General features: G+C 41.8%; 1 protein-coding gene across 2 annotated transcripts; it reads left to right on the forward strand.

Moving 5' to 3' along the window:
- Positions 1 to 27,088, forward strand: SCG2 (secretogranin II). Of its 2 annotated transcripts, none has more exons than XM_031050002.2 (2): positions 1 to 61; positions 24,731 to 27,088. In XM_031050002.2, exon 2 carries the CDS (start codon positions 24,745 to 24,747, stop codon positions 26,620 to 26,622), a length of 1,878 nt encoding a protein of 625 aa, XP_030905862.2. In that variant the 5' UTR covers positions 1 to 61; positions 24,731 to 24,744; the 3' UTR covers positions 26,623 to 27,088. The 2 variants fall into 2 exon arrangements, with proteins under 2 accessions (XP_030905862.2, XP_033919734.1); XM_034063843.1 differs by lacking the exon at positions 1 to 61 and adding an exon at positions 16,093 to 16,141.
- Positions 27,089 to 27,289: the final 201 nt, after the last annotated feature.

A 27,289-nucleotide genomic window follows, 5' to 3' on the forward strand; every position in this document is an offset into this window, starting at 1 on the left:
ACCCACTGCACTGCTACAGTGGCAGCAATCAGGAGCTTGGGCTGAGACCTTCATTACCGAAGTAAGTTTATACATCCCCCCTGTAATGAACATGCAGACCAGACTGTTACTATAAGTAGACCCATTATGTGAGACAGCTAAAAATATTAGGGTAAACAAAACAAAAACTGGCTCCATAAAATCTGATTAGTAGTTTTTTCTCAAAATTGCTGGCAACACAATTGTGTTGTTTCATAAAAATTGGCTGAGACTAAATGACTGAAGCTGAGCAAGGATTGATGTGTATGCTTAATTTACATGTGCTCTGTCCAAAACAATCTTGATAATCATGTGCAAGTTTAAACGGTCCCAAAGTCTTTGCAGAGGCAAGTCTCTGAAAATTAACTGTGAAAGCTCGGAAATGTATTCCCCCAGAGCTCATGGATATTTTAATCCCTGTTTGGCTTTGCTCATTATAGGATGTTTCCTTCTCTCCTCATTAAGATGTTTATCAGATATGTGCTGTCAGATAACCACAAATAACTGAGGTTGATTTATGAGTTACCAGCCCTAATGATTGATACAGTCTTGGTGTGGTTTGGGCTGTATCTCTAGTGCAGCCTCTTGGAGTTGTCTGCACCCTCCTTGCAGCTCTCCTTCCTCTCTGGGAGGGAGAAGGGACCATCCCTGAAGTCTGAACCTGGCTCATGAATTTCTGCAGTCTTTTAAGTTTGCTTTCAGTAGTATTTCAAACACCTCATGAAGGGACTTATCAGTGGGCATTTAATATTGCTTAATATTAGGGCTTCTTTGTTCGTTTTTAGTTAGTCCTCCTTTCCACCACTTAATTCATATTAAAATACTTTGTATGTTTTGGAACAGAAAATTAAATGTACCAAAGCAATTTGGACACTAATAGCTGTCAGGAGCTAAATGTCAGTCTGTGAGCAGCCATGGGGTTTGCTGTTCTTGCAAAGTTTTCAGAAAGCTCATTTTCAGAGGCAGAAAAGTTGCATCATTGCCACAGCTCTGGCTGGTAAAACATGCCGTAAGAGCAGAATGCTGTTGCTTAGCAACTTGTGAAAGATCATTAACCCTTTCCCAGCACCGCCCTCCTGAGGCATCTTTGTGGGCAATAATTGAATATGAAGGAACTAATATCTTTAGCTACTAGATGTATTGATTTATTAATCATTAATGTTAAATGAGGGACCATCTTAATCTTATCATTAGTTACTGAAGGAGATCTCTTCATCAGAAGTCATTCTTCCGTAATATGACATGCAATTCTTGGAAAGGAAGGATCATGCAATTTCAGTAAAGATGGGGTAAGAAGTGGTTAAAAATAATTTGGGGTGATTGTGATTCATGCTGCTGCTGATATTTCTTCATATGAACTCAAGTATTTTTGAAACTTCTACTGGGTTTGAAGACTGTGCCTATATATTGACACTGCTCTTACACAGATGCCTTAGAGCAGAGTTTGGTAGCAATGGTAGATAAGGAAGTCCCGCACCTCTCATCTCTTGCCAGTCCAAGAGGGAAATTTTAAAGACCATTTCAATCTAAAAAAGCTTCTTTTAATTAAAAATTGAATTAATTTCTGAGGTTGATGGGCTGCAAAATTTAAATCTTCTTTGAAAAGTGCCTGAAATTCATCAAGAGTTAATAAGCAGGAATGTGGGGTGTGGTGGGTGTGTTTGGGTTTACCTGGTGTTGTCGTTTTGCAGATACTGTGGTACAGAAATCTTCTATATGATGTTACTGGTATGTTCCAGCACCTTGGTTGAGATGACTTCCAAATGTGATCATTTTGGATGCTGTTTGCCTCACTACAGTCAAAGCAAGAGGAGCAATTCTGATGGCTCATTCATTTCATCTCTTCTAAACATACCCTTGGGTGGGCTCAACCACCCTGTTTGCCAGCTGTTGAAAGCACCCTGGAAAGACCATTGCACTCCAGCCTACAGCGAGTGCTGGCGGAGATGAGCCCAGCCCCTGGTTTTAGTGGTGTCTTGTGCAGCCTGTTTCCAAAAGGGCGGCTTTCTAGTGTTCAGTGTGCTGCTTAACAACAGTGACAGAGCAGAGATTTGCAATTGCAGCCGTGGAAAAAACCTCACATGGGAACAGAGGTTAAGGCATAGATAGAGGATTTTAAATTGCAGTAGCCTGTCTTTGTGAAATTAGCTGGTAATAAAGGCAAGGATTCTCCTGGAGCAAGAAACACAGTGGGTTTCACCTCTCCCCCTCACAGTGTTCCAGCAGCAGCAATTAGTTTCTGTAACTATTGGTCCTCAATTGTGGTAGCTTGAGAGGAGGTTGGGGCTGTTGACTGCAGAGAACAGCTGCTGCCTACACGTGACTGTGTGCAGCAGCATCCCAAGCACCGCTGTATCTCTGCTGTCACTGAGAAAAGTGTCTGAGCTAGAAATACTTTGTATTTGGTAGTGCTGAGATGGTATTCTCCTGTTTGCAAGTGGGTTAATTCCGTGACCTTAACAGAGACTTGCAAGGTGTTAGAGTCAATCCAGATGACAACTTGTCATGAACACAACCTTTCCTACGACATACCCGAATGCAGTCCTTGTGTTTGTTAATTGTCCTTACTCAGTAATACTGTGTGTGCTCCTATCAGGCAAATACAGAAACTGCTGGAGATCTTGTTTCCCAGATGTTTTCTCCTGATGCATTTAAGACTTTTGGCTCCAGACAGCAGACCCTGTGATAAATAAGCTGACTGTTTGCCACGCGGTGTTTTGCACTACTGCTTTTCATATGAGTCTTCATGTCATTGAGAGATCTCAAGGGAGAGTAATACTGTAACAGAGGCACAAACCAAGGCAGATACTTCTGCATTGTTAAGCAGATTATTTACGGCTGTTTTGAACATTCTTTCTTAACCCACCAGCAGCAAAAAAAGAAATCTGTGACATCGATATCTGAGCTGTTTTCTTTCACTGCTGTCAGTAAGGAGATGGAGCTTGCAAACAGGGCTGTTTTGGCATTTAACTAGAATGGATGGATTCAACTTGTCTGGTATATGATTTCTGTTGGCACCTATCAGAGGCAATACCCATTTATCTTGTGCTGTGCTATTTGGCGTGTCACACAATGGGGACAGTGTGTATTATTTGTCCAGCTTTGTACCTCTCCTGGCACGCGTTAATCATGCGAGTTGTGGTGGTTGCTTATGAGTAAGTAAACCTGTGCCTGTGCTTCCAGTTTCATTTCTCGGCAGAGACCAAACTAGGAAACCCTAACATAAGTGCTCATGGGCAAAACTGTCCAGCAGTCCACTGTGTGCTCCAGAGGAGGAACAAGATGTTCAGTGCTGCTCCTGGGCCTTAAGAGGGGTAGGGTTGAAGCAGAAATGCTCCAAGCTCTCTGCTGAGAAATGGGGATAGAAGACAATGTGTAAGCTACATTCCTTTCTCCTTGCCCACTCTCTGGGGCTGGAAATCAGATCACTGGCATTGCTCCACACTGATGGAGGCACACACACTGGGAGGCAGCACGTGTTCACACCATGGGCTTTGCCTTGGCTAGAATATAAATTCCTGTGTTCTCTTATGTGTGTTTCTAGGGGGAATTTTCACAGAGTTAAGATGCTGGAATGTGACAATACACTTTAAAGAGAAACAAACTTAAGCCAGGATTTTTGTGGGCCATAGCAAAGCAGTATGTGTGGATTAATGTTATTGCCATCAGGGAAATGCCTGGGATTTTTTTGTACCTTTCTCTTTCAGATTTTATATGCAGCTGAAGGCCTTGTGATTCTGAGAAGCTGTGTGGTTTTGTCTCAGTAAGAGAATCTGCACATTGGAAAGGTTGCAATTTATATTGATAATGAAATATAACAGCACAAGGCGCATACTGATCGGTATGTGGGTTTCAGCGTGAAGGGGGGTCCAGGGGGTAAGATGCTTCTGTGGGCTAGGGCAGATTGGGATAAGTTCTGGGCTCCCATCCCATGGGAGCACACCAGGGACATGGGCTTAGACCCCCTATGAAGCCACAGCTATACGTAAAGTACTGTCCTGTCCCCTCCCTCCCTTCCCTGCTTCAATGGGGAAGGAGTACCATAAAGGAGAGAAAGTTCATGTACCCTGATGATGAGTGAGAGGACTGTTAGCACCTGAGAGCATGATGGGACCTGCCCTGACCTGTCTCTGTGCTCAGGTGATGTGGACCTAAGTCAGATGTGATCCAGCATCCACAGAGCTGTGTTAGCACCAGGCTGGATCTGCTGCTTGGCAGATACACAGCTATACCTGCCCACAGGGATCAAACTCTCTATTTCCCATGAATTCTTTTATTTAGGGGGAAAATCTGGAAATAGAGATATTCACTGGGTCCAGGGATGCTTCAGCTGTGTCAGCTGTGAATAAAAACATGGCACATGAAATCCCAGTCACTAGAATGGGGAAATAAAAGACAACTAATCTAGATATTATTGATTTTTTTCTTGTTCTAGGTTAATATTTAGCCACCCCTGGCTGTGCTTGAACACAGCTGCAAACACAAACTGTGGGACAGGTGATAAGGAGTGGGCTGGTCTCATTTTAACATCCCTTAATTAGTGCATAAAGTAGCCTGCCGACCACATGTGAAATGGAAGAGCCACACACTGAAGCATTCACCAGAATTAATTAATACATGATTCCAGGGGAAGCTGTTTCTTCCAGTGCTGTCAACAGAGAGCCCTGGGGAGTTTTTTCTTCCCAGCTGGATGACAGCAAGTGACAAATTTCTTAATATTCATTACAGTGTTGATGCCTTTAACTGTATGGCACATCAGGAGAAGAAGATCCACTGCTCTGAATAGCTGAACCTGGCCATTTTGTTCTCTCCATTTGAGTTTAATGGTATCGTTTAAGGCCTGTGAGAGAAGATGATCAGAAGTTCTTCAGTTAGACTGTAAACGACCATATTTTATGCTGCTTAAAATTCATCATGCTTCAGAGGTAGAATGAACTTTAACACCACAATGTTATAGAACACAGAAATTTTTGCAGCTAACTTCTGTACAAAACCATAGGAAACTCTTTTCAAGCCCTGTACAGGGTACCTGTCACATTTTTCATGGTTTATTTTGAGCAGTGTTCTATCCTATGAGTTTTCTACCAACCTCAAAACCTATTGAAACTTTTATTACATTTTTCATACTAAAAAGGCCTCCCAGTCTTGGATGCTTACTGCTGTGATGGGCAGGGAAACTTCTCTCTTCTCCAGAGAGAGAAACTGGGAACAGAGAGGCTAAGTGAGCTGCTGAAGTCCCTGCAGGAAATCAAGGACAGATCAGGGGAAATAGGCTCTTGGTTGCCCTGCTAACCCACATGCTCTCAGACTTGCTATTTGGACCTGTGTGGTAAACATCCCTTATGCTGAAATCATGGCTCTCTCTTACAAGGAGAGAGAGGCCCCATGCCAAGGGAAATGCAACAAACTCTGGAAAGAGAAACCCTATGACTCAGGGTGGATATTCTTCCAGATACAGTGCAATAGTGACAGAGGGCCCTCTTTTCCACCCCCTTAAAGATATCTCTGGGTGCTCATGCAACCTCTGCAGCCAGCATGGTAACATGGCAAACTGCTGCTGCACTACCACAGACAGCAAAAACAGGAGCAGAACCTGGAGCTCTGTCATCCTCTCACTTTGGAAACAGCAGAAATGGTCATTGTGTGTGGAAAACTTCATAATTTGTTTCATTTTTAGTGACTGGGTAAACATATTGCTGTAGTTAGAAAGGAGAACCTGCTTTCTGTCTAGGCTCTTCCTCTTGTAGACTGTCAAGTGTTAGCAGAGACCTAGCAAAAATAACTCTTCCCAGTGTTTCTTTCCACAAAGATGGAGACAGCTGGGGAAAGATGGTTGTAGGTATTCAAGCAGGTCAAAGGAGGTGATCCTGCCCTTCTACTCTGCTCTCATGAGACCTCACCTGCAGTATTGTGTCCAGTTCTGTTGTCCACAACATAAAAAGGACATGGTACTGTTAGAACAAGTCCAGAGGAGGCCATGAGGATGATCAGGGGACTGGAGCACCTCCCATATGAAGACAGGCTGAGAAAGTTGGGGCTGTTCAGCCTGGAGAAGAGAAGGCTGCGTGGAGACCTCATAGCAGCCTTCCAGTGTCTGAAGGGGGCCTACAGGGTTGCTGGGGAGGGACTATTCGTTAGGGACTGTAGTGATAGGATAAGGGGTAACGGGTTGAAACTTAAACAGCAGAGGTTTAGACTTGATATAAGGAAGAAATTCTTTCCTGTTAGGGTGGTGAGGTACTGGAATGGGTTGCCCAGGGAGGTAGTGAATGCTCCATCCCTGGCAGTGTTCAAGGCCAGGTTGGATGAAGCCTTGCATGGCATGAGGTGTCCCTGCCCATGGCAGAGGGGTTAGAAGTAGATGATCTTAAGGTCCTTTCCAACCCTAACTATTCTATGAGTCTATGATATATACCCTTGAAACCCAAGAAAGTCTACTTGAGGAAATCTTTTTCAAGAAGTCTTTTTCTTCAAGTCTTCTTGAAGAAGACTTTCTTGAGTTTCTTCACCCCTTGCGGTGTTCAAGGCCAAGATGAACATAGCCTTGAGCAACCTGGTCTAGCGGGAGGTGTCCCTCCTAATGTAGGGGGGTTGGAACTAGATGATCTTAAGGTCCTTTCCAACCCTAGCTATTCTATTCTATAAGGCTGTTGTACTGTACTCTCACAGACGCTATGTACAGGTAGAAAGGCTACAATCACTGCTTGATTTCTCCAAAGACTCCATCCAATCTGAATCCCTTGGCTGGGACATAGGTGGGTGCTGATGGGAAGCAACTCTATGGTTTTCATTCAAACATTAGACAGAAACTGCTAGTTGTCCTAGCAGAATTCAAAGTTTTTCCAGTCCAATAAACTTGGGTGGTATTGCAATGCAATGGCTGAATTGCATTGTTCATAGTTTTGTTTTACAACCATTACTCAAACTGAAATTTAGGTACCTTTTCATTAAAGCCAGCTCTAGTGAAAAGGCTTCCTCCTCTGACTCGAAGTTCCTGGTGATGGTAACAGAGATAATAATTGAATGTTTTTGTTCTGTCTAAAAACTAATTTCTGTAGTATCAAGAGGCAAAAAATGCTATGGAATTACATAGTTCTAGGAAAGTACATATACAACAAATGTTATATTGTGAGAAGGGGCTCTGTTCACAGATAAAAGATATTTATTGACAAAGATACAAAAGATGTTTATTGACAAAGAGATAAAAGACGTTTATTGACAAAGATCAGAGGAAGTCCAAGAAATATATGACTGAAAGTTATTTGATTAGTAGGCAGTCATTGAAACCAAAAGTGTCCCAGTTACAGACATTTAGTGCACCTCTTGTGATCTGGATCACCTCATTCTGTCTGATAAACATTACCTTTAGTTTGGGAGTGCTTTTTCCCTTCTGGCCCACAGGAACAATTTGATTTTCCTGGCCCATTTGCAGCAGCATGTAATAGCAAAGTGTGTATCTTAAGATGTCACACGGGTTTTATGTCCTGGGATTCTGGCAATAGGTCACAGCTTGAAGCATTGACAATATCCAGTAATGAGGCAGTGCTATGTCAGATACAAGTGGATGAGTGATTTCTTGCTAACATCTGATTTAATTTCTTTCCTTCAGTCCCTGAATGATCTACTGTGAGGTTTTGACTGCCAGAGATTTGCGTGTGTGAAATGACAATGATTGTTTTATGCAAATAAGCTTCATGCTCTGGTTTGTCTATCAGCTATTCGGAGAAATTATTTCTCATTATTTGCTATTTCTGCTGAATGACAGCCCTTGCAAGTCATGGGGCGTTGAGTCAGATTCCTAAATGAATAGCTTCCAGACTCACATGGAGCTTTCAAGATGATCTCTCAATACAGCTGTGTGCATGCTCCGAGCATAAACCCTCATGCAAACATATTTGCTGTGCTTTCCTCTTCTCTATGGCATTCTTGACAATGTTTGTTTACTGCCAGCAAGGAATGGGAGTGATGCCTAGTCTGTAGGGCTTGTATTTAGACAAAACTTTGTGAGTACTGTTTGACAGCATTTTCTTGATTGTAAGCATGGGCCACACTGGTACAGGAAGATGGGGTTAAATTGACAAGCAATATGGTAGTGGTTAATGAGTGAGCTGCTGGGGGTTTGCTGGTGCCACCACAGGCTGGTTGAGCTGACCTATGCTTGTGGTGTTTAGCACTGTCCCTGCTCCTGTAGGCAGCTATGGCCAGGCCACCATGCTTGTACAGCCCAAGCTTTGTCTCTGCCGGGGAAGCAGCCAATGTTCACTGTATTCCTTATGCAATTTTTCAGCAAGAGGTAGTACATGAGAGCGCTGCATCATTTGTGACAGTTGCAGCTCTAAATAGGAAGTGATTAATATTTCATTATTATTTTTCTGTAAGGCATGATTCTTGGGAGAATGCATCAGTCTGACTTGCTTGAGAGAATGAGCCTGCCTTGCTTTGCTTCAAATCAAAGCGCAGTCAGACACTGCATGCTAATATGCCTATATTAGATGAAAACACTCTGGCTGGTTGACTAATGCTCTGCTGCCAATATGTCAGTAGAAAAGTGAGCACTTCAGTTTTAGAAACTTCTGCTTCACTCTCCAGTATTGCAAGTTAACTGTCTTTCTGCCTTTGTCTTGTGCACCTTTCATCTAGGTTTTAAAATAGTGCAGGAGGTCACGAATGTCAGCCGGCTGCATCAACTGTGAAATCTTTGATTCAGATCTTTTCTTTTTTCTTATTTACTTATTTTTCCCTTTCCTGAGTCATAAATAAACCCCCTTAAAGTATTTCAGAATCGCACTGGAGAGAATAGTAACCTATCAATCAAGGAGATGTTCCTTGTACCTGTGATGTAATTTTTCTGTGAAGGTAAGTATTCAGAACGTCTCAAGATAAAATACACTGGCAAATATCTTACAGACCTTTGGTTCTCATAATATTGATAAGATGGTCCCTGAGTTACTGTTAATCAGCAGCTAGGCCACCAAGACTTTGACTTATGTCCTGTACTGCTCACAAAATAGTCTATGGGAAGGTCATGTGGAGGTTGGTAAGAAAAATGGGATGGAAGCTGCTCTTCTCCTTTCTTCTCTGCAAGTGGTCCTGTAGGAAGACTTACATTGTAGCAGGATGTTGTGAAATGTTGCAAATCGGGGTGAAAGAAACAGTGGGACACATTCCTATTTACACATACAGGGTTTATTCTCTAATCTGAACCGAATGAGGCCAGAAGAAAATGAGACTAAAAGATGATGTATGTTCCCACAGACAGATATAATGGCTTAATCCATGTGCAATACTGGAATATAAATAATTCACAATAGATTTTGCTGGTCCCTACCAAGGTTTCAGTCTGTTAGACACAGTATAGTACAAAAACATGATGGAGAGTTATATTACAGAAAAAACATATGTTAGGAAGTTTCCATCATCTGTGAAATGTTAATTTAAACCCTCTCTCCCCATGTAAGTGCTGCACTTGCTCTTAATTACAGTCACGTCTACCTGGTCTGTCTGTACAACAGAGTGGATAGACTTGCTATAACCGAGCAAAACAAGGACTCCTGATTCTTTCTAGGATGCTATTTTAGAGCTGGATCTGTTTTTATATCACAGCTGTTCCATATTTTTAAGGGTTGTTGGTAGTCTCTAAATAAAGCAGAAAGCAATGTGTAGGAGCAACAGCTACTTTCCAAGACAGCTCTACATTGACAAGACACTTGAAAATAAGTTTTGGAGAGGCATGATATACAACACGGGAAGTATTTTGAGACATTAAGAGACAGGGCCATCTCAGAACTTTTGTCTGCAGTGTCCAAGGATTCAGGGACCTGGAAAACAGCATAGCTGAATTGCATTTCTGTTTGAAAAAACCCTGATAAAACAGCCCCTTTGGGATGTGTATAATTTTACGCACATGTGGGTATATTCTATGGTATTTTGAGGATCCACGTTTTTTGAGCTAATGCAGCCGATATGTCAGGCAAGACTTGCTCAGCATTATTAAAATTCACGTGGCTTTATGAATACAGGACTTACATCAGCACTACAAAAAGTATAAATTCAACAGGTATTCTGTAGGTCAGAATAGTCTTCAGATAAAAGGTGATATAGCCAAGAGAAGATACTGTATTTACCAGTGAATTGTGGGATCCTTTGTAGATGTCGCTTGAAACAAGGGGAACACAAAATCACAAAATGGAATATATAAACCTTCAGAATTAGTTTTAAGCAATGTTAAGTTCAATGGCTTTGTAACAGTAGCAGTGGAAAATTACTGAGGTGCATAATACATAGAAAAAAAGAGTACAGCTAGAAAACATACTGGCACAAGATAAATCGTTATAGTTGATGTGGTCTTAAGAAAAACAGTCTAGAAAAACAGGACGCAGGGATAAGGAGTATCTGGGAATAGCAGGTGTCCAGAATAGGCTACAGGTAAACTAACTGATAAGTAGGAGGATAGGAGGGTTATTATGTCTCTGGTGCTAACGAACCAATTAAACTGGTACAAGCATGCTTCAAAGGCTGCCAGAAGGGATGAAGATTGTTGGAAGTAAATGACCCTCAGAGACCACCACCACAATTCTGTATACATATGGGGAGCTTTCTGGAAAGTGGTGTAATCCATACGTAGCCTCATGAATATGTATGTATGCCCAGGGACTATATTAGGATGGCTTGTGTAGCAATAGAGAGACACATGTTAGGAGGAGTTATCCTCTGTGTCTCCCGGCACTGCAATAAAGAATACCTGCTTGTCAGCTTGAAAACTTTGTTGGCAAGTTTGTTCCTGGAGTTTTCTCTAAATCACGCTTTGATGGTCAGTATATCAATCAAACTTTTAGCCTTGGTTTATGATCTGCTTGACTGAAAATCATTGTTTGATTGCTAGTTTCTTGGGACCTTTTCACTTAAAGTGTTGTTATTTAGTAAAAGGAGTGATTTGATTTGGTTGTAATGATTATAAAAGAAAGGTGTAGTTTTGTTTTGTCTGATGTGCCTGGCACAGAATAGCCTCTGCAGTTCTTTTTAGTTTCCAAGTTAACACTCTCTGGGTGATGCTGACTGCCAGTAGATGCCTGGCTATCTGAGCAGCTGTGGGAAACAACAACAAAAACATAGAACTGAGAATTGTAAACAGTAAATAAAAATCATGATTGAGGGCTCTCATTCAGCAAGCACTGACTGCTGCTCAAAGCACTTAGGTATGCTGTTAATTTCTACATATTACAAATTTATTTGATCTTATTGCAACTGAAGCATATACTTAGAATTCTACTGTTTTACTGCTTTTCAAAAGTAAATAAATGGCTGTAATTCATGTACGCAGTTGGCGGGTAAAAATCAAGGACCGTAACGGCAGCTATATGTATGGATTTACATCTGGGAGCAGTTTCTGCTTTATTTTTGCTTCGCTGCAGGTTAATTGTGCTGGGATTTGCTCTGTTATGCTTCTCACTTCACCTTATTCTTCCTAAGATTTCTCTTATATTGTAAGCCCCATTTCATGCATTTAGTATCACTGTTCAGCCGCCTATTTACTCTTTGGTCCATCCTCCTTGGCACAGACCCTGAAAGAGAGACTCAATATTCCTGCCTCAGCTCCCACACCATCTGGCCTTTCCAGTTCAGAGTCTCTGGCTGTGATCTCCAGAGGAGCATGCATCTTCTTGGCTGGGCTGGCTCACGTACTGCAGCTACATCACTCACAACTGAACTGTTTCTTTTGCTTAACAGTTTCTGCTGTGTCTCCTCACAACTTACAGTTCTTCCTTCCCATTTCTTCCTGTTCTGTACGGAATACCCCCTTCTATAAAAAAATACAGTGAGATAGGAATGGACATCCTTCACAAAGCATAGCAGTGAGAAAGGAAATCCTTCTGCAGGAGCTCAGGGAGGACTGCTACACAGGACTGAGTCTGTACCTACCAGCCACTACCACGTCCTTGCAGAAGGAAGGATGAGGAATGAGAAAAGGAGCTTTGTGCCCCAGCCAATGCAGGCTCGTACAAACAGCCACTGATTTGGGAGAGCTTCTGCAGCTGTCATCTGAGAGAGACACCAAGCAGCAGTGTGATGTTGTCTAGAGCAAGATGTACATCTGCTGCTACAGGCAACAGCACCTCAGAAGCTGAGAAGATACCACTTCAGCAAACATATATGGTCATGACTTCCTGATTAAAAGCAAGCAACATCAAAACAGAAGGGTTGTGCTTGGTTTTGATTGTTTGTTTTGTATACAATAATATCATGAAACGGTCATGTAAAATTGAGTACCTCATCAATATTACATCTGCAACGGATGGTGAAAACCTCTCTGCATAGACAAGTAATCTATTTAGTTCCACAGACAAGATCTCCAGTGCCAGATGTAGTATCTGGCCTTTTGAATCAGATTTCAGATACACTAGTGGAAAACCACAACCAGCCAAACAGCTCCCTGTTGACCCCACATCTATGCAGGAGCATATATGCAAGCCATGCTCTAGGTAAGGCTGGCAGTAATTAATTTCAGTGCTTTGTGACCTCATTTTAAACAGCTGCAATGAATTGCTTTTGTCATATATTTCAAACAATTTATTTTGGGGTGAACTGGAACACTTTTATGGGATCCAGCATCATATCAAATGCAGTAGATGTTGATGACAGGATACCTGTCATTCTTTTGGAAGATGGCCACGGATTCCTTGGGGGACGCAGCTTGCATTGTGAGCAGTTCCTGGGCTGTGCTATTTTCCTGTGTTACAGACCTGCTGCTGGTGGGATGGACCCGAGGTGACAATTTGCAGCACAGTGGCAGTGCAGCAGCAGGACTGCTTCAAAATACAGCTAAGAGCTACAAGTCTGGAGGAAAACATCATGCCAAGCAGGAGCCTCAGGGCTGGGAAGGGCACACAGCCCTTGTCAGGTGCTTACCAGTAAGGTGTATCAGACACAAAGTATTTACTGTAGGGGAAAATCACAGCATTTTCCCCTGATTGTAAGGATTTTTCTTGCCAGTCAAGGCTCTGATAGCTGAGAGAGACGCAAGACTGCTATCTAAAACAGTTTGGAGGTTCAAACAAGTGTTCTTCCCAGCTTACAGAGGTGTTACTAGGTGTCATTGTAGCTTGATTGGGAAATAATGCCACCAGTTATGTTTTAACTTCTGCTAAAGAAGGAAGCAGTCTGCCTAGCACTTTTTTCCTAGCCCAAGAGAACTTTACAGGATTGAGTGACAAGGAAATGAGAGGTGTTAAGAGAGCTCTTTTCAGTGGATGGATGTGTTGTGCCATGTCTCCAGCTGTACCCATCCTGTGGCTCCCACCTCATCCCGTATTGGATGGAGCATGGTGTCTTGTCCACGTGCATTTAGGCATGGTGGCAGCTCACTATTCCCAGATCGCACTCCTTGATTTCTCTGTCTCTTGCTGTTAGGAATATGCCTCCTGCACAGCTGGATGATGCCATTAAACCCTCACTGCCCGGGGGTGCCTATGCCAGTTGATAAACAGGCTGTACTGCAGGTCCTGCTGTATGAGCTGCGGGGCATGCCTAACTGCAGCCCAGCTACTTGAAGCAGTGAGGCCTGCCAGGCAGGAGATTGGTGCAAAGCTGGTGCAAAGATCACCACTGTATCTCTTCTGCTTTTTTCACCGAGGTTGTGGACTTGCCTTGATCCTATAATCACTAAACTAGTGAGTCTATACCTGGAGCTAGCCACTATCCTTGTCTGTGTATCCTGAAATTCAAAGTTAGTACCGTTCAACCCAAAAAATACAAGCTCTTTTCTTTGCTACTGATGAGGCAAACGTTAATAGCTATAACCACATGGGATGATATGAATTTGTGTTGAATTAAGTTTATAATTGCTATGTATTTTTTAAAAAGGGCATGACATGAAGTGGTTCTGCTTGTGCATATGAGCTACCAAATTGAACTGTTTGCCCTCTTCATGGGAGAAGTTGTCTCCAGGAAGAAATTCTATAACATTGGCTCTGTGCTCTGCCTTGCACTGAGTCTCTTTTTTCTACTTTTGTCACATTCCTGACCAAATGCTAAATTTGGTTTTGACCCAGATCTATATAAATTACTGTAGCAACAGGGTTGGAACATATGTGGGCATATACTTAATAAGCAAATAAGGACAAACCTATGACCACAAGAAGGCTGTAATGGCACTGGTGAAACTAATGGCACTATCAAAGACAATGCAAGAGAAAAATGTGATGATGCTTTAGTCCAGGAAACAGAACATGGCTTCTTGCCCTCCTAGCTTCATCAGATACATAGATAGATTCTTGAATGCTGAAGCAGCAGTCACCATTATGACTTGGGAATAGAAGGGCATTTGCTCATGTGATGTAAGGCAAGCACATAGTTCATGCTTTGAAAATGATTGGATTCTTGAAAAAAAAATAAAAAAACCCCAAAAACCAGAAAAACAAAACAAGAAAAGAAAAAAAGGAAGAGTCAGAACAGGAGTATTAATCTGTAGCCTATCCTGTGTTGCAAGACAAGGCAGCAGATAAAAACCAGCAGCTTTTCTGCCAGACACAGGGAGATCAAAAATCACTGAGCTTTTTCATGTTTATGAGTGATCAATGTGAAAAATAATGAGTCCTTAACATAAGTAAGGGATAGAAATGGGTTAGCCCCGAGATCATTAAGTTTTTTCATGTTTATGAGTGATCAATGTGAAAAATAATGAGTCCTTAACATAAGTAAGGGATAGAAATGGGTTAGCCCCGAGATCATTAAGTTTCTGCAAAGCAGATTTGCTGAAATTATTTAGCAGAGGTCTAAATAATGCAACTAACTAATCCTATGTACAGCCATGAAATCACTTCTATCTGTTTGTTTAAAATGAAAAATTACATCAATGTGTGCACAAATCACTTCTCTGCCACCTTTTTTCACCCCCATGTAAAACCTTTGTGTTCTCTCATCACTGAAGGTCAATCTTGGCTGACCCAAGTACCACTTGATAAGATCCTCACACCAGCCAAGGAGATTGTCACTGGCAGACAGCACTCAGAAAAGTAGAGCCAAAATGGGTTTGCTGTCTGATACTGCTGGTTGGTGCCACAGCTGCTCTAAAGGGCAGCTCTGGAGGTTATGGTTAAGTAATCTTCAATGCTTCAGATGTGCCTGTGCAGGTCCTCCAACTACCAAGCCATGGTTGCTTTGTTTCCTTCCCACATGAGCCAGCAGTGGGGAGCAGTGAAGCTCCTCAAAAACATATGACCTGGTTATAAGCAATCACCAGGGTTGTTTTTTTTTTTGACTCATCTGTGGCAAAGGGGATTTGGCTGGGGCAGGAGCACGGGCTGCATCTTCTGTGTCTGAATGATGCTAAAAGTTGCCAGGTTGTGCAAAGTCTTGTGGATGGCACATCCTTAAAGCTGCTTGTGAGCAGCAAAACTTCCCTGATCACTTCCCACTTCTGAGCTCCTCTGGGTGTCAAGGAAAAGGGACCCTGCCTCATGCTAATTAAAACTCTTTTTCTCAACTTCTCCTTGGCAAGGTGCAAACAAACCCCTCTTTTCATGCTCAACAACTAAAAATAAAACCTATTTTGGGTTTCCGAAGCAGCCACATGACTAAAATGAGCTGTTCAGTTTCATTCATGTTTGCTGTCTATTAATCTGTTCTCCTCACCCTCAGCAGGGTATGACTCAGGGCTTCACATTGTCTTCCTCCCTAAACTATCTGTGTTTTGACTTTAAATTCAGCTGTCTGACGCAAAGCAGTGCTGAAATCATGACAGTTTGATCCAGCCAGCTCCCAGGAGGCTCTTGATCTTTACTGCCTGATAAATGTAGCACTCAGAACAGCTATGCAGAGCAGATATTGATATTTTTACACCAAATGTTGGTAAGCAGATGCCACAGGCTTGTAAAGAGCCTTGAAACTCCACGAGAGAAAATATGTGAGTACATATGTGGGGGAGGCCTGGAGATAAAAATACTTTGGTGGTTACATGAGAAGACGTATGTTCCTTATTCTGTTGGTATTTTGCTATTCCTGAACACGGTACTCAAGCTGGAGGCTGCACTGGAACAAGTATAACAGCAAACTCCATCCCGGTTGATTCATCCTCTGATTTTACATCGTCCTTCCAGCAGAGGCTTCTTTCCTCCTCTCGTCCTAGGTGAGCTGTTATGTTCTGCCATGAGCAGTTTGTGCTATGTGGTAGGACAAAAGTATCCCAAGCCTGAGGCATCCTATAGTAAGTGTTGACCATTGGGCAGGGAGGAACAGTGAGGCAACAGGTCATGCTCCCCCAGCAGTCATGAGAGGACCTTTTAGGGGTGTCATAGTCCAGGGATAGGACTCACAAGCAGGCAGGGCACAGCTGAGCGTGGGTGACCCTAACCCTGGCGCAGGAAGGCTGAGCTGCTGTATGCACAGGGCACTGTTTTCCATTACAAACCACCACCAGGTTTAGTTTGCCATAAGCAGCGGTGCTGGGTGATGAGGAGCTGGGCCAGGACGGCTCCTGTGGGCAGGCTGGTGGGCATGCATGGTGGGAGAGCCTGTGAAGCACCCTCAGCAAGGCTGCCGTGGCCATCTCCTTGGGACAGGCACCTGCACAGGTTCCTGCAGGGGGACCATTCATTCTGGCATCAAGGAAGCCTCTCGCATATGGAGTGCTTGGATCTCAGACATCACAGGGTGGATAAGGGGAAACCTCCCACCTGGGGCATGGGAGGCTTCTGTGGAAAAAGCAACACCAACAAATAGTTGTTGGTGTGTCCACCATGTAAAGCCATGTCTCAGAGGCAGCGGTCAAGTCTTGCCCTGAGGTTTCTCTTCCTAGTTAATTTTTTTTACTTGCAGGCAGCCTGAAACCTGACCAGGTAAATGCTGGGTAAAAGTCAGGATCTGTTTTGAGGTTATTTTCTGTTGTTCGCAATATCTGCTCTTGAAATGTCCCTATGGAGTGAGGAGCAAATCTTCAGGGAGGCATGTGGGTCAGGCTACTTAATCCCATTGCAGCATGGAATAAAGCCCAGTGATCTACAGCCACCAGGCGCTTGCCTTGACATCCACGCTTTTAAAGGACTGTGGTTACAAACTGCAAAGCTCTTGCTTTTCCTTAAAATGTTGTATTTTTCCCTCCCCTTACAGCTTTGGTAATGAAATTTGAGCCATTTATTATGTGCTAAATTTAGGGAGGCCAAAAATATTTGCATACAGATATGTTTGATCTTTCAAGCATACAGAATGAGCACAAAATAACAAGTCTGATGTTGGACACAAGCAGAGTTCAAGTATTTTAAAATTAAAATAATTTGAAAGCATCTATATCTGTGATGGCAGATGAGCTTTTTCCGAGGAAAGAAAACCTCCCCCTTCTCACTATATAACGAATAAATGCAGATATTCCAGTCAGATATGGACTGAATTTCAATGTGACAATGGCACTCACTCTGCAGGAAATGCCATGTCTGTAATGATTTGTAAATAATTTTTAGTTGCCACTGGAAACAGAGGAAGGGGAGGGTGAAATAATCAATATTGACACAACCCCACTTTATTTTTAAGCAGTACTTGTCTTTGGTGACACCAATTAGAGGAGGAGAGAGCCAGAGCTGAAGTGAACTGCGCAAACTGAACACTATTTTGGTGTTTAGTAAAGAGCCACAAGTGTGCTGCCTGCTGCTGTGCATTACTGTCGGGATGGTCATACCATAGAAATCATCGTTTCACCCTCTTGTGAGCTGGGCATGTGTAGTGGGAGGAAGGTCTTACTGGGAGAATGTGGTCTATGAACAGTGGTGGTTCTTGCCACTGTCCCGACCAGTGCTGGTGGTGTTTGGTGAATGGGCACAAAGGCAACAACACCAAGCCCTATGTCAGACCTTGCTACCTCCTGAGGTCAAGTTGTCCCGACTTTTCCTTTTCCATTAACTTTAGGGATGACGATTTAGCTGGGTATGACACAACACAGTGGGCTGGAGTCCTCTTGCCCCTGTTTGCTGCAGCAAAATACACCCTCACACCCCATGACCTCTGTCTTAAATGAAACAAAACATCTTTGAAACTTCACTTACTCTTCAGTTAGCATGCAAGATACAGGTTTGATTGCTTAACTTTTAGCTCCTCATGATGCATAGCTATGTAAGGTAGAGCATGTGACAGGGCAAGCTGTTCACAAAACCCACTGTGCTTATTGCTGGTCTATTCCCAGGATCCACAAAAGGATGCAGCATGGTCAAAATGCGCTCAGAAAAACAAGATTACCAATCTCCTCTGGTTAAACAGTTGATATTGAGCTACTTCTAATGCAATTTCCTAACATTCAGAGATGCTGTGATGTGATCTTACTCTTACATAAAATGCCATGGAACTTCTAATGACAGAACAGATCAAATTTTCTGTTGCATGACTCATTCTGAGGAAAAGAATGCCATACACTCAATACGACAAAAGTACATTTACTAAGTACTTCCTTATAGGATTTTGTGGACACAATCAATCACAAGCACAAAGTCCATGCAACATTTCTTGACGTGGACTACAATTGACAGCTGAATTGTGTATACCCTTTGGTAAATCTTATCCACTGAACCCAAAATAGCCATGGCAGACCTAAGCCAAACATCTGCCTGACTTCACACACTGTAAATCTCAAGTGAGTGGTTAAGGAGCAGAGGAAGGAATCGTGCTGATATGCCAATTAATTGGGGTTGTCTGAGATACGCACTGGTCCTGACTATCAGGGGTAGAGGGATGGGGGGCAGCAGGGTGATTTCACGGGAAAGAATTTGCTAGATAAATGTTAGGACTCTGGTGGCAGAATGCACAAAACAAGAGTCTATTGGAAATACGTGCAGGGGCACAAGAAAATTCCAGAAAATCTGAATTGAGCATTTTTCTTCTTGGGTTTGTTTTGCTGTGTTTCTTTTTGTTTTGTTTTGTTCACGATGACTGTCTCCTCCATGGCTTAAGGTGCATTAGTTTGCAGCTGTATGTCTTGTGGGCATTCAGAACCTGGCTGAAGGGAAATATGGTGTTCAGCAATACCGCTGCCAGCTGCTCAGGGGAAACTTGGTCCTTGCTTTCTGCTTACTGCAGCAGATGCCTTTGTGTTTCACTTTTTCAGAGATGCTATCATGGGTCCTAATGTAACCTTTCTTTTGTCTCTTTTCTTCCTGGGCCCACTGATGAAAGGGAGCACTTTGGATGGTATCTGTGGCCTGAATAATGCTGCTGCTGAAGAGTTTCAGCACAAAAACTGATCCTATATTTCACTAACAAACAGCTCTATGTAAGGTGAAACACGAGGCTTCAGATCTCCATTTCAACAATGGAGATCATTCGAATTACAACAAATGCAGCAAGGGTAGTCCTTTTGTCTGTGTTCATGGCTGCAATTATTTCTACCTTGCTGTTCTTACAACAATTTAATTTTGCAACATTTATTGGTTTGGAAGTAACATTCATCCTAGGTTTTTTGCATTTTGTGCTGTAAAAGGTCAAAATTGTCAGAAAAGATTTATTTTGTGGGAAAAAGAACCCTTATTTAAAAACCTAAGTAAAACAACACTTCTGGAATAGAAAGGAAGCAGAAGGAGTGAGCTGAAACCCAGAGCAGCAGCTGAAGCAATGTGTTACATTTCATGCTTTCTGATTTATGGCAGGGTGGTATTTACTCATCCTCTTGATCAGTGCAAGCACTGGCCTTTCTGCACAGGGAATGCTGAGGAAGGAGTTAAAACTGCAAGAGCATTGCAGGCAGTGCCATGGGTGGGTAATCCCTCTCTGGCTGCTTCTGCACTGGAGCTACTGGGGAGGGGGGACCCTTTTGCCTTATCTTTCCTTGTTGACCTTCATTTTTTCCATCTATGTCAGGCATACAATGGAGGTGTGTCATTCCCTCCCTTAGCTCCCTCCTACCCCGAGAGCACCTAGCCCTCATCAGAATGCTGTAGTTTGTCTAGAGCTCCTGGGCCTCCCACACTTGATGAAGAGGCCATGGATGATGTGGATTGTTCTCACCCTGTCAGGAAGCCAGAACTGTGCTACAACGGCTCATTCAGTGGATTAAAAAGATCACAGACCCCCATGCTGACTGCAGCTGTTGGAAGGCCAGCTGTGTGAGGCATGCACACGGGTACACACATGTGCACATGTGCACTCTGCTGCTGCAGCACATGGGCTTCCTTGAGGTTTGGCTCACCATCACGTCCAGCTCCTGCGTGCTCCTGGCCTTGCTCCTGCCCCACAGCCCCACTGTGTTACCCTGCCTCTGGCTTGGCCATCACTTAAAACCTGAGATGTTGCTCAGCTTAAAAAACTTCCCTCCCAGTGCTCCTCAACATCCCTGGGCTACGGGAGCTGAAAAACAGAAGGCCCTGACTGTGGTCTGCCTGCCTGCTTGCTCTTGATTTTATCCCTTTTTTTTTTCTTTTCCACTCTTTACCACCCTTTTTATTTTTTAATCTTTCCCTTCCCCTCCCCTCTCCTCTTTCTTTTCTTTTCTTTTCTTTTCTTTTCTTTTCTTTTCTTTTCTTTTCTTTTCTTTTCTTTTCTTTTCTTTTCTTTTCTTTTCTTTTCTTTTCTTTTCTTTTCTTTTCTTTTCTTTTCTTTTCTTTTCTTTTCTTTTCTTTTCTTTTCTTTCTTTTCTTTTTCTTCTTTTCTTTTTTTTTCTATTTTATTTTTTCTTTGTTTTATTTTATTTTCTGTCTCCTTTTTTTCTCCCCCCCTATACTTTCTTTCCCTCTTTTCTCTTTTTTTCCTTCCTTCCTTTTTCCTTTTTTCCCCTTTTTTCCTTTTTTCTTCTTTTTTTCCTTTTCTTTTTACCTTTAATCTTTTCTCCTCCTTTCTTTCTCCTTTCTTTCTCCCCCTTTTCTTTTTTTTTCTTTTTATTTTCTTTTATTTATTTTTCCCCATTTTTTCCTTTTTCTGTTTTCCTCTTTTTTTCTTTTTTTCTCTTGTCTTTTTACTTCCCCTCCCCCCCGCCCCCCCTTTACCTGCCCTCCCCGTGTTCTCTCTACCCTTGACTGCAGTGGGGGGCTCCGGGGAGGCTCCCGCTGGCCACGACCTCCTCCCCATGGGCACTGCGCGGCCCTGCCGAGGCTCCACCGCCCGGAGGGGCGTGAGCGCACGGCTGACGTCACGGGCGGCGAGGGCAGTATAAGCGGGCGCTGTCCGGTGCTGAAAGCGACGGCAGCGGCGGCGGGAGCGGCGGGAGCGGCACTGGCAGGTAGGGGCTGCGGCTCGGGGCGGCCGGGAGCCGCGGAACTGGCTGCCAGCAGGGAGGGACCCGCGGCAGACAGAGCCTCAGCTAGAACGCGAGCTACAGCAGAGAGGTGGTGGGCTGCAGCTGGCCTTGGTGATGAAACGTATGTCTGCAAAATATAGACCTATAGCGAGAGATACATTCTGCATCTATACCTATCTCTATCTATCGCTATCTATATATCTATATCTATCTATATCTCTATCTCTATCTCCATCTATCTCTATATATAATCTATAGTGGCCAAAGGCAGGAAGTGTTGTGTTTCTGTTTGTGATTGTGTTCAGGAGTGTCAGCTTGCCAATGTGGCATTTCAGTTGTGTCAAAATACAGGCTAAGAGGTTCTATGAATGCAAGCACATCTAACCAACTTTCCAGATGTATGCATACACAGACAGGCAGTATATACATTCAGAACTGCTTGGGAGTTGGGTTTCTTCCCCTTCTCCTCACTATATTATTATTTTTGTTCATGTTTTGTGTCCCTTGCAGAAGGCAAAAGGTTGAATAGTATAAAACCAAGGGAAATTTATTGCGTGTGTGTTTGTTATTTATTGCAAAAGTGAGTGTAAGGAAGAATGTGTGATATATTTCTTCATGTTCCTTATGGAATACTGCTATCTGATTCCCCCTTAGACTCTCAGGGCAGGGACTTATCCATAGGAAAAATTATGAGTTTTCATCCCATTTTTTCACTGGAAACACTGCATTTACATCAGAGACAACTGCTGAGAGAGATTGCAAGAAAAAATTAGTGCTACCATGGAAACATCCCAGAGGTTAATTTTTTAGTCTGTTTTGAGAGAAATTCTGCCAGTCTGCATTGTCTTTGTACATGTCAGATTGTGAACTCGATTGCCTAATTTGTAAATAGGAACTTCTATATTTGTTGGCCAAAAGATGGTTTTCCTGATTGTTAGGTGCTAACAGAACAGCTATTAGGCTCCTCGTCTAGGCTAGCTTCACAGTCATCTATCTGCAGACAAAACAGCCATTTTAATATATTGTCCTTTGAGAGGCATGGAAGAAAATGTTTAGTATAAATCCTAAGGATAGTAAGAAATATTATCTGTTTTGTTTAAATGGGATTAAAGTCTGAAAGACTAGGGAGGAGTCCTCTGACCCTAGATAACGCGGCATATTTAATGACTAGGTTTTATGACAGGGACTCAAAGCTTTTAAAAGAAATAATTCCCAGATCCATTTGACAAGGCTTTCAAGTATCATCTATCAATAAAATAAAAATGAAAATTCATTTAGAGACAAATGCACCCAAAATATGCAGAGGGGAGCCAATGCCCTTTTATTCCTGCTGCAGAAATGTTTCATTGAGCAACATCAGTTTCTTGTGGAATACTAAACTGAACTTTGCCCTGTTATGCACATTTTGATCCTAATAGGATGCTGATGACTCTTACAAAGGCTGTAACAATACATGATTGTGTGCAGGGAAGGAGGTTGAGTTCCTGGTGTCTGTAAGTGGGAGGTGCCTGACAGATAATTATGGAACAACTCTCCCTTCCCCCACCCCTTGGAAAGGACAGTTTCTCGTGCACTAACCAAACTAACTGTTCACAACCAGTCTCTCTGATGGAAAAGAAAGTCTTAATTTCATTTACTTGCTGCAAGAAGTAGTGAAGTGTTTTCTTTCTTCAGAGAGATATAAAGTCATGTACAGGACTAGTGCCTTTTCTGTGACACATAATGAAGCGATGTCTTGGCTTTGTTTCAGGGGAAACTCAGATCTGGAGGGTGGGACCTTTTAATCAGTTGTTTGGAACGAAGCCTTTGTAAAATCAATGCTCAAATGTACCCAGGCTTGAAGTCAGAAATGTTCAGGGAAATTGTTTGCTATTACAGCTGTTAGCTTGCCCAGGAAAAAAAAAAAAAAGAAACCAAAAAAAACCAAACAAAAAACCCAAAAAGCAAACATACAAAAAAAAAAAAACCCAACCAAAAAGCAGCTGTCTGAACTGGTACTGCTTTAACTGTTTAGTTCAGTCATATTTAGTTAAGGTATTTAGTTAACTTTAGTTAAATCATATTATGTTAGGAACAAAAACTGAGTGGAAAAAGCTACAAGTGGGCTGAAATGAGAGTATTCACACTCACTTTATACTTGCAGCAGGGGGTAAATAGTGGTACATGTAGCTCTTTCATGATAAACTGAACCACCAGCATCGGAGCAAGATGCTTTTACCAAGCCAAAAACCAAAGGAACCAAAATAGGTCAATTAATCAAAATGGTTTCTATATCATTTCTTTCTCATCATTCTACCTTATTAATGTAACTGGATCAGAACAGTATCTAACCATCAGTCTCACAGCCCCGGTGTATCAGTGTTTGAGTGATGGCAGTGTTTCACTACACTGGGTGAAGGGTGCTCAGCTCCCCCCAGGACTGGACTTGTGTGGCTCTATCTTCATACACAGCAGTGCTGTAATCTTCTTAGTCAGAAGCATATTTTTCCCACTTCTATTTCAGACTTTACTGTTGGCTGACATAAGCTGGACAGACTGACTAAATTCGGGCTTCTACTGATCTATTCTAACTGAATTTAGCTCACTTTTGCCAGTGATGATGTTTCTGCTTGTCCTGAGACCTGATTCAATTTTTGCTGAAATCAATGAATAAATGAAATCACCACTAAGAACCTACCTACTTGAGCTCATTTCCAAGATGGGTTTTAAAGGATTCAGTAAAATTATACTGTACCTTTAGGATAAATTATAGTATGTCCTTCATTTAAGGGATCATTACCCATAGGAAAATAGCTCACTCATAACTAAAATTCAACTGTAATCCAAATAAATTTTTTTCATGATCTATAAAAAAAGAAGGTAATAACACAGACAGTCATGAGAGATATAAACTTGCAAGTCATTTTATATGCCATGTTCTCCACTTCATTGCATTAATTTTATTGCAGTATAGCATCATTCAGCTGTATTACCCTGGCATGAAATTCCATGCCCTATGGAATAATCTCATGGAGTATTTCTATATGCATTTTTAATATTTTAAATATTAAAAATGGCATTTGAATATATGGATGTAGTGATTTTACCATTTGAGGTCTTCATTTTGATAATCAAAACGACATCTAGATTCCTCTATTGGCATTTTGTGAGCTATATAGGACTTCTATTTTATTCTCTGGTGCTGCCACTGGGAAATCAATGTTCATAAAGTTCATTGAGTATAGCGATAAGAAATCTGTAGCATAGGAAACTGATAGTTTTCAGTAAACTGAGGAGTCACAGAAAGGGCTCATAAAACCTCATATTTCCACCAAAATATACGGCTTCCATGTACAAGTTATATTAGTTTTCAATAATTAATAAAAACTTGTGTAGTACTGGTGGTATTCTACATGATGAGTTTAAAATATCAATTGCTATTTTACTTCTCAGTTTTCTAAGACTGTCTCCATATGTTAACTGCTTCTTTTTTCTTTTTTTTCTTTTCTTCTTCTTTCTCTTTATTTCAAGGAAATATTTTAAACATGGCAGAAACTAAAACCTTCCAGCTTGGAGAAGCTCTCACCTTTTTCTTTGTCCTGATCTGCTTGGTTGATGCAGCTTCCTTCCAACAGCATCAGCTGCTTCAGAAAGATCCAGACTATGTAATGAAAAACTTACAAAGGTTTCCAAATCCTGATATGATCAAGGCTTTGGAATACATAGAAGATCTTCGCAAGCAAACTAACAAGGGAGAAAGCAGCCCTGATTACAACTCTTATCAGAGCATCCCATACCTCCTGCAACAGAAAGAAAGCAAAGATCAGGTTCACCTACCAGATAATTTAAGGGATTCTTTGACTGAAGATGAATCCCAATGGGTTAAGGTAATGTTGGAAGCCTTAAGGCAAGCTGAGAAGGAGTCAAAAGTTGGCCCAAAGGAGAATAAACTTTATGGTCTAAGTTCCGACAGCAACCTTCCAGCTGGAGGAACTGATGATTACGAGGCTTACAAGTGGCCTGAGAGATGGCAAAAATATCTCAAAATGCCACTTGGTCACTATGAAGACAGTTCAAGAGACAGTCCTTTCAAGCGTACTAATGAAATAGTGGAAGAGCAATATACACCCCAAAGCCTTGCTACGTTGGAGTCTGTGTTTCAGGAGTTGGGGAAGATGGCAGGACCTAGTAACCATAAGAAAGAAAGGTTGGATGAGGACCAGAAATTGTATGCAGATGATGAAGATGATGTATATAAAGTGAATAACATTGCCTATGAAGATGTGGTTGGAGGAGAAGATTGGAATCCCATAGAAGAAAAAGTGGAAAGTCAAACTCAGGAAGAGATAAAAGATAGCAAAGAGGAAATTGATAAACATGAAGAGGAGATTGACGATGAAATGAAAAGATCAGGGAAACTCAGCTTCCTTGAGGATGAAATAAGAAGCGACAATAAAGATCAAATGTCAGAGGATGTTTCAAAGCTAATGAATTATTACCTGAAGAGGCTGATGGGTGGTGCTGGGAATAGGAAATTAAGGACTGGAGGAGAACTTGAGGAAAAAAGAGCACCCACATTCTTGGATAAGCAACTTGATCCTCAGTCTATAGCTCAGCTGATAGAAATCTCAAGGAATTTACAAATTCCTCCTGAGGATTTAATAGACATGTTGAAATCTGGAGAAAAAAAGCAGCTTCAGAGTGAAAGGTTGGAAGCTGAGCAGGAAGCAGAATTCCCAGAAGACCTCGACGAGATTACTGAAACCAATCTAGGACAGAGAGATATATTTAAACATAATGTAAACTCTAAAAACGGGTACATGAAGCAGCCTATTAATCTTATTCCAGAAAATCTACCTGAAGACCTCAATGTTGAAGATATAGTCAGTCTTCTGGGAACTGACAATTTAGCTAATCAGAATCCCTCCTACTTCCTAAATCGTCTTAATCAAGAAAATGATTTGCCAAGACTGTCTTACATTCCCAGAAGATTGAAAGGACACCCGTTTCCTAAGGCTGCCTGGTTGAACGATTTGGAAAGGCAACAACTGGAGTACGAGAAACTGAATGAGAAGGATGAAGAGCTGGCCGATTACTTGGCAAAGGTGCTGGCAAAATATCCAGAAGTTATCAATATGAACCAGATGAAACGAGTCCCAGTTCCAGCTTCTGAGAGCAATCTGCAGAAAGACGACCAGCTGGACCAGGCCATCAGGGAGCACCTAAGTCAGCTCGGACCACAGGAGGCTGCCAAGTTGGCTTCACTCAGCAAAAGGCTTTCCATGGCTGGAGAAAATGATGACACCCAAAACAGGCAGTATCTTGATGAGGATATGCTAACAAAGGTGTTAGAGTATCTAAACCAGGAGAAATCAGAGCTTGAAAGTGATCACATTACTAAACGGGCAATGGAAAACATGTAATTGATCCCCAAACATTATTTCTCTTCAATGTGTTGACTTCTATCCCAATTCAGTTGTGATTTATTCCCGCTCTCCCAATAAACAACCTATGGTAGACTACTTACCATTGAACAGTCTGCATATCTTTCTCAGAGCTGTTATATTGTTTATTGATATACTTATATATGTTATAAACTATGGGGCAACCAACAAATTGCTTGAAGTGTTTTAAGAAACAATTTAATGAAATCAAGTAAACCTACAATATGTAAACAAATGACCTTTGCAATGTTAATAAAACATGGTAAACAAAGAATGACAATTATAATTTGAAATTTTTAAGATTAATTGGATTATTTTGTTACTGTCTGTAGTGTTTTTTGTGGAGTATCAAATAAAAAAATAAAGCATTATATATATAGTTTTATTTACAAGGCTTTTTCTATTCAGTGTTTTATTGTTGATGAATAAATTATTTCTGGACAATAGATTGTGTTTTCTTTGTGGCAGTTGATAAAGTCATACTAATTTGAAACAGAAACATATCTTTTTACTTCTACAGACAGCTCTTCTGAAGTTCAGTATTTTATTATTAGAACAAGTTGGTAGCACACGTCTGCTTTTCTGGGCTGTGAGAACACTGACTGGCATTATCTTTAAGGGCAGCATGTACCTGAAAAGCTTGCTA

This window comes from Melopsittacus undulatus, chromosome 6, assembly GCF_012275295.1.
Source record: "Melopsittacus undulatus isolate bMelUnd1 chromosome 6, bMelUnd1.mat.Z, whole genome shotgun sequence".
Classification (NCBI taxonomy): Eukaryota; Metazoa; Chordata; class Aves; order Psittaciformes; family Psittaculidae; genus Melopsittacus; species Melopsittacus undulatus.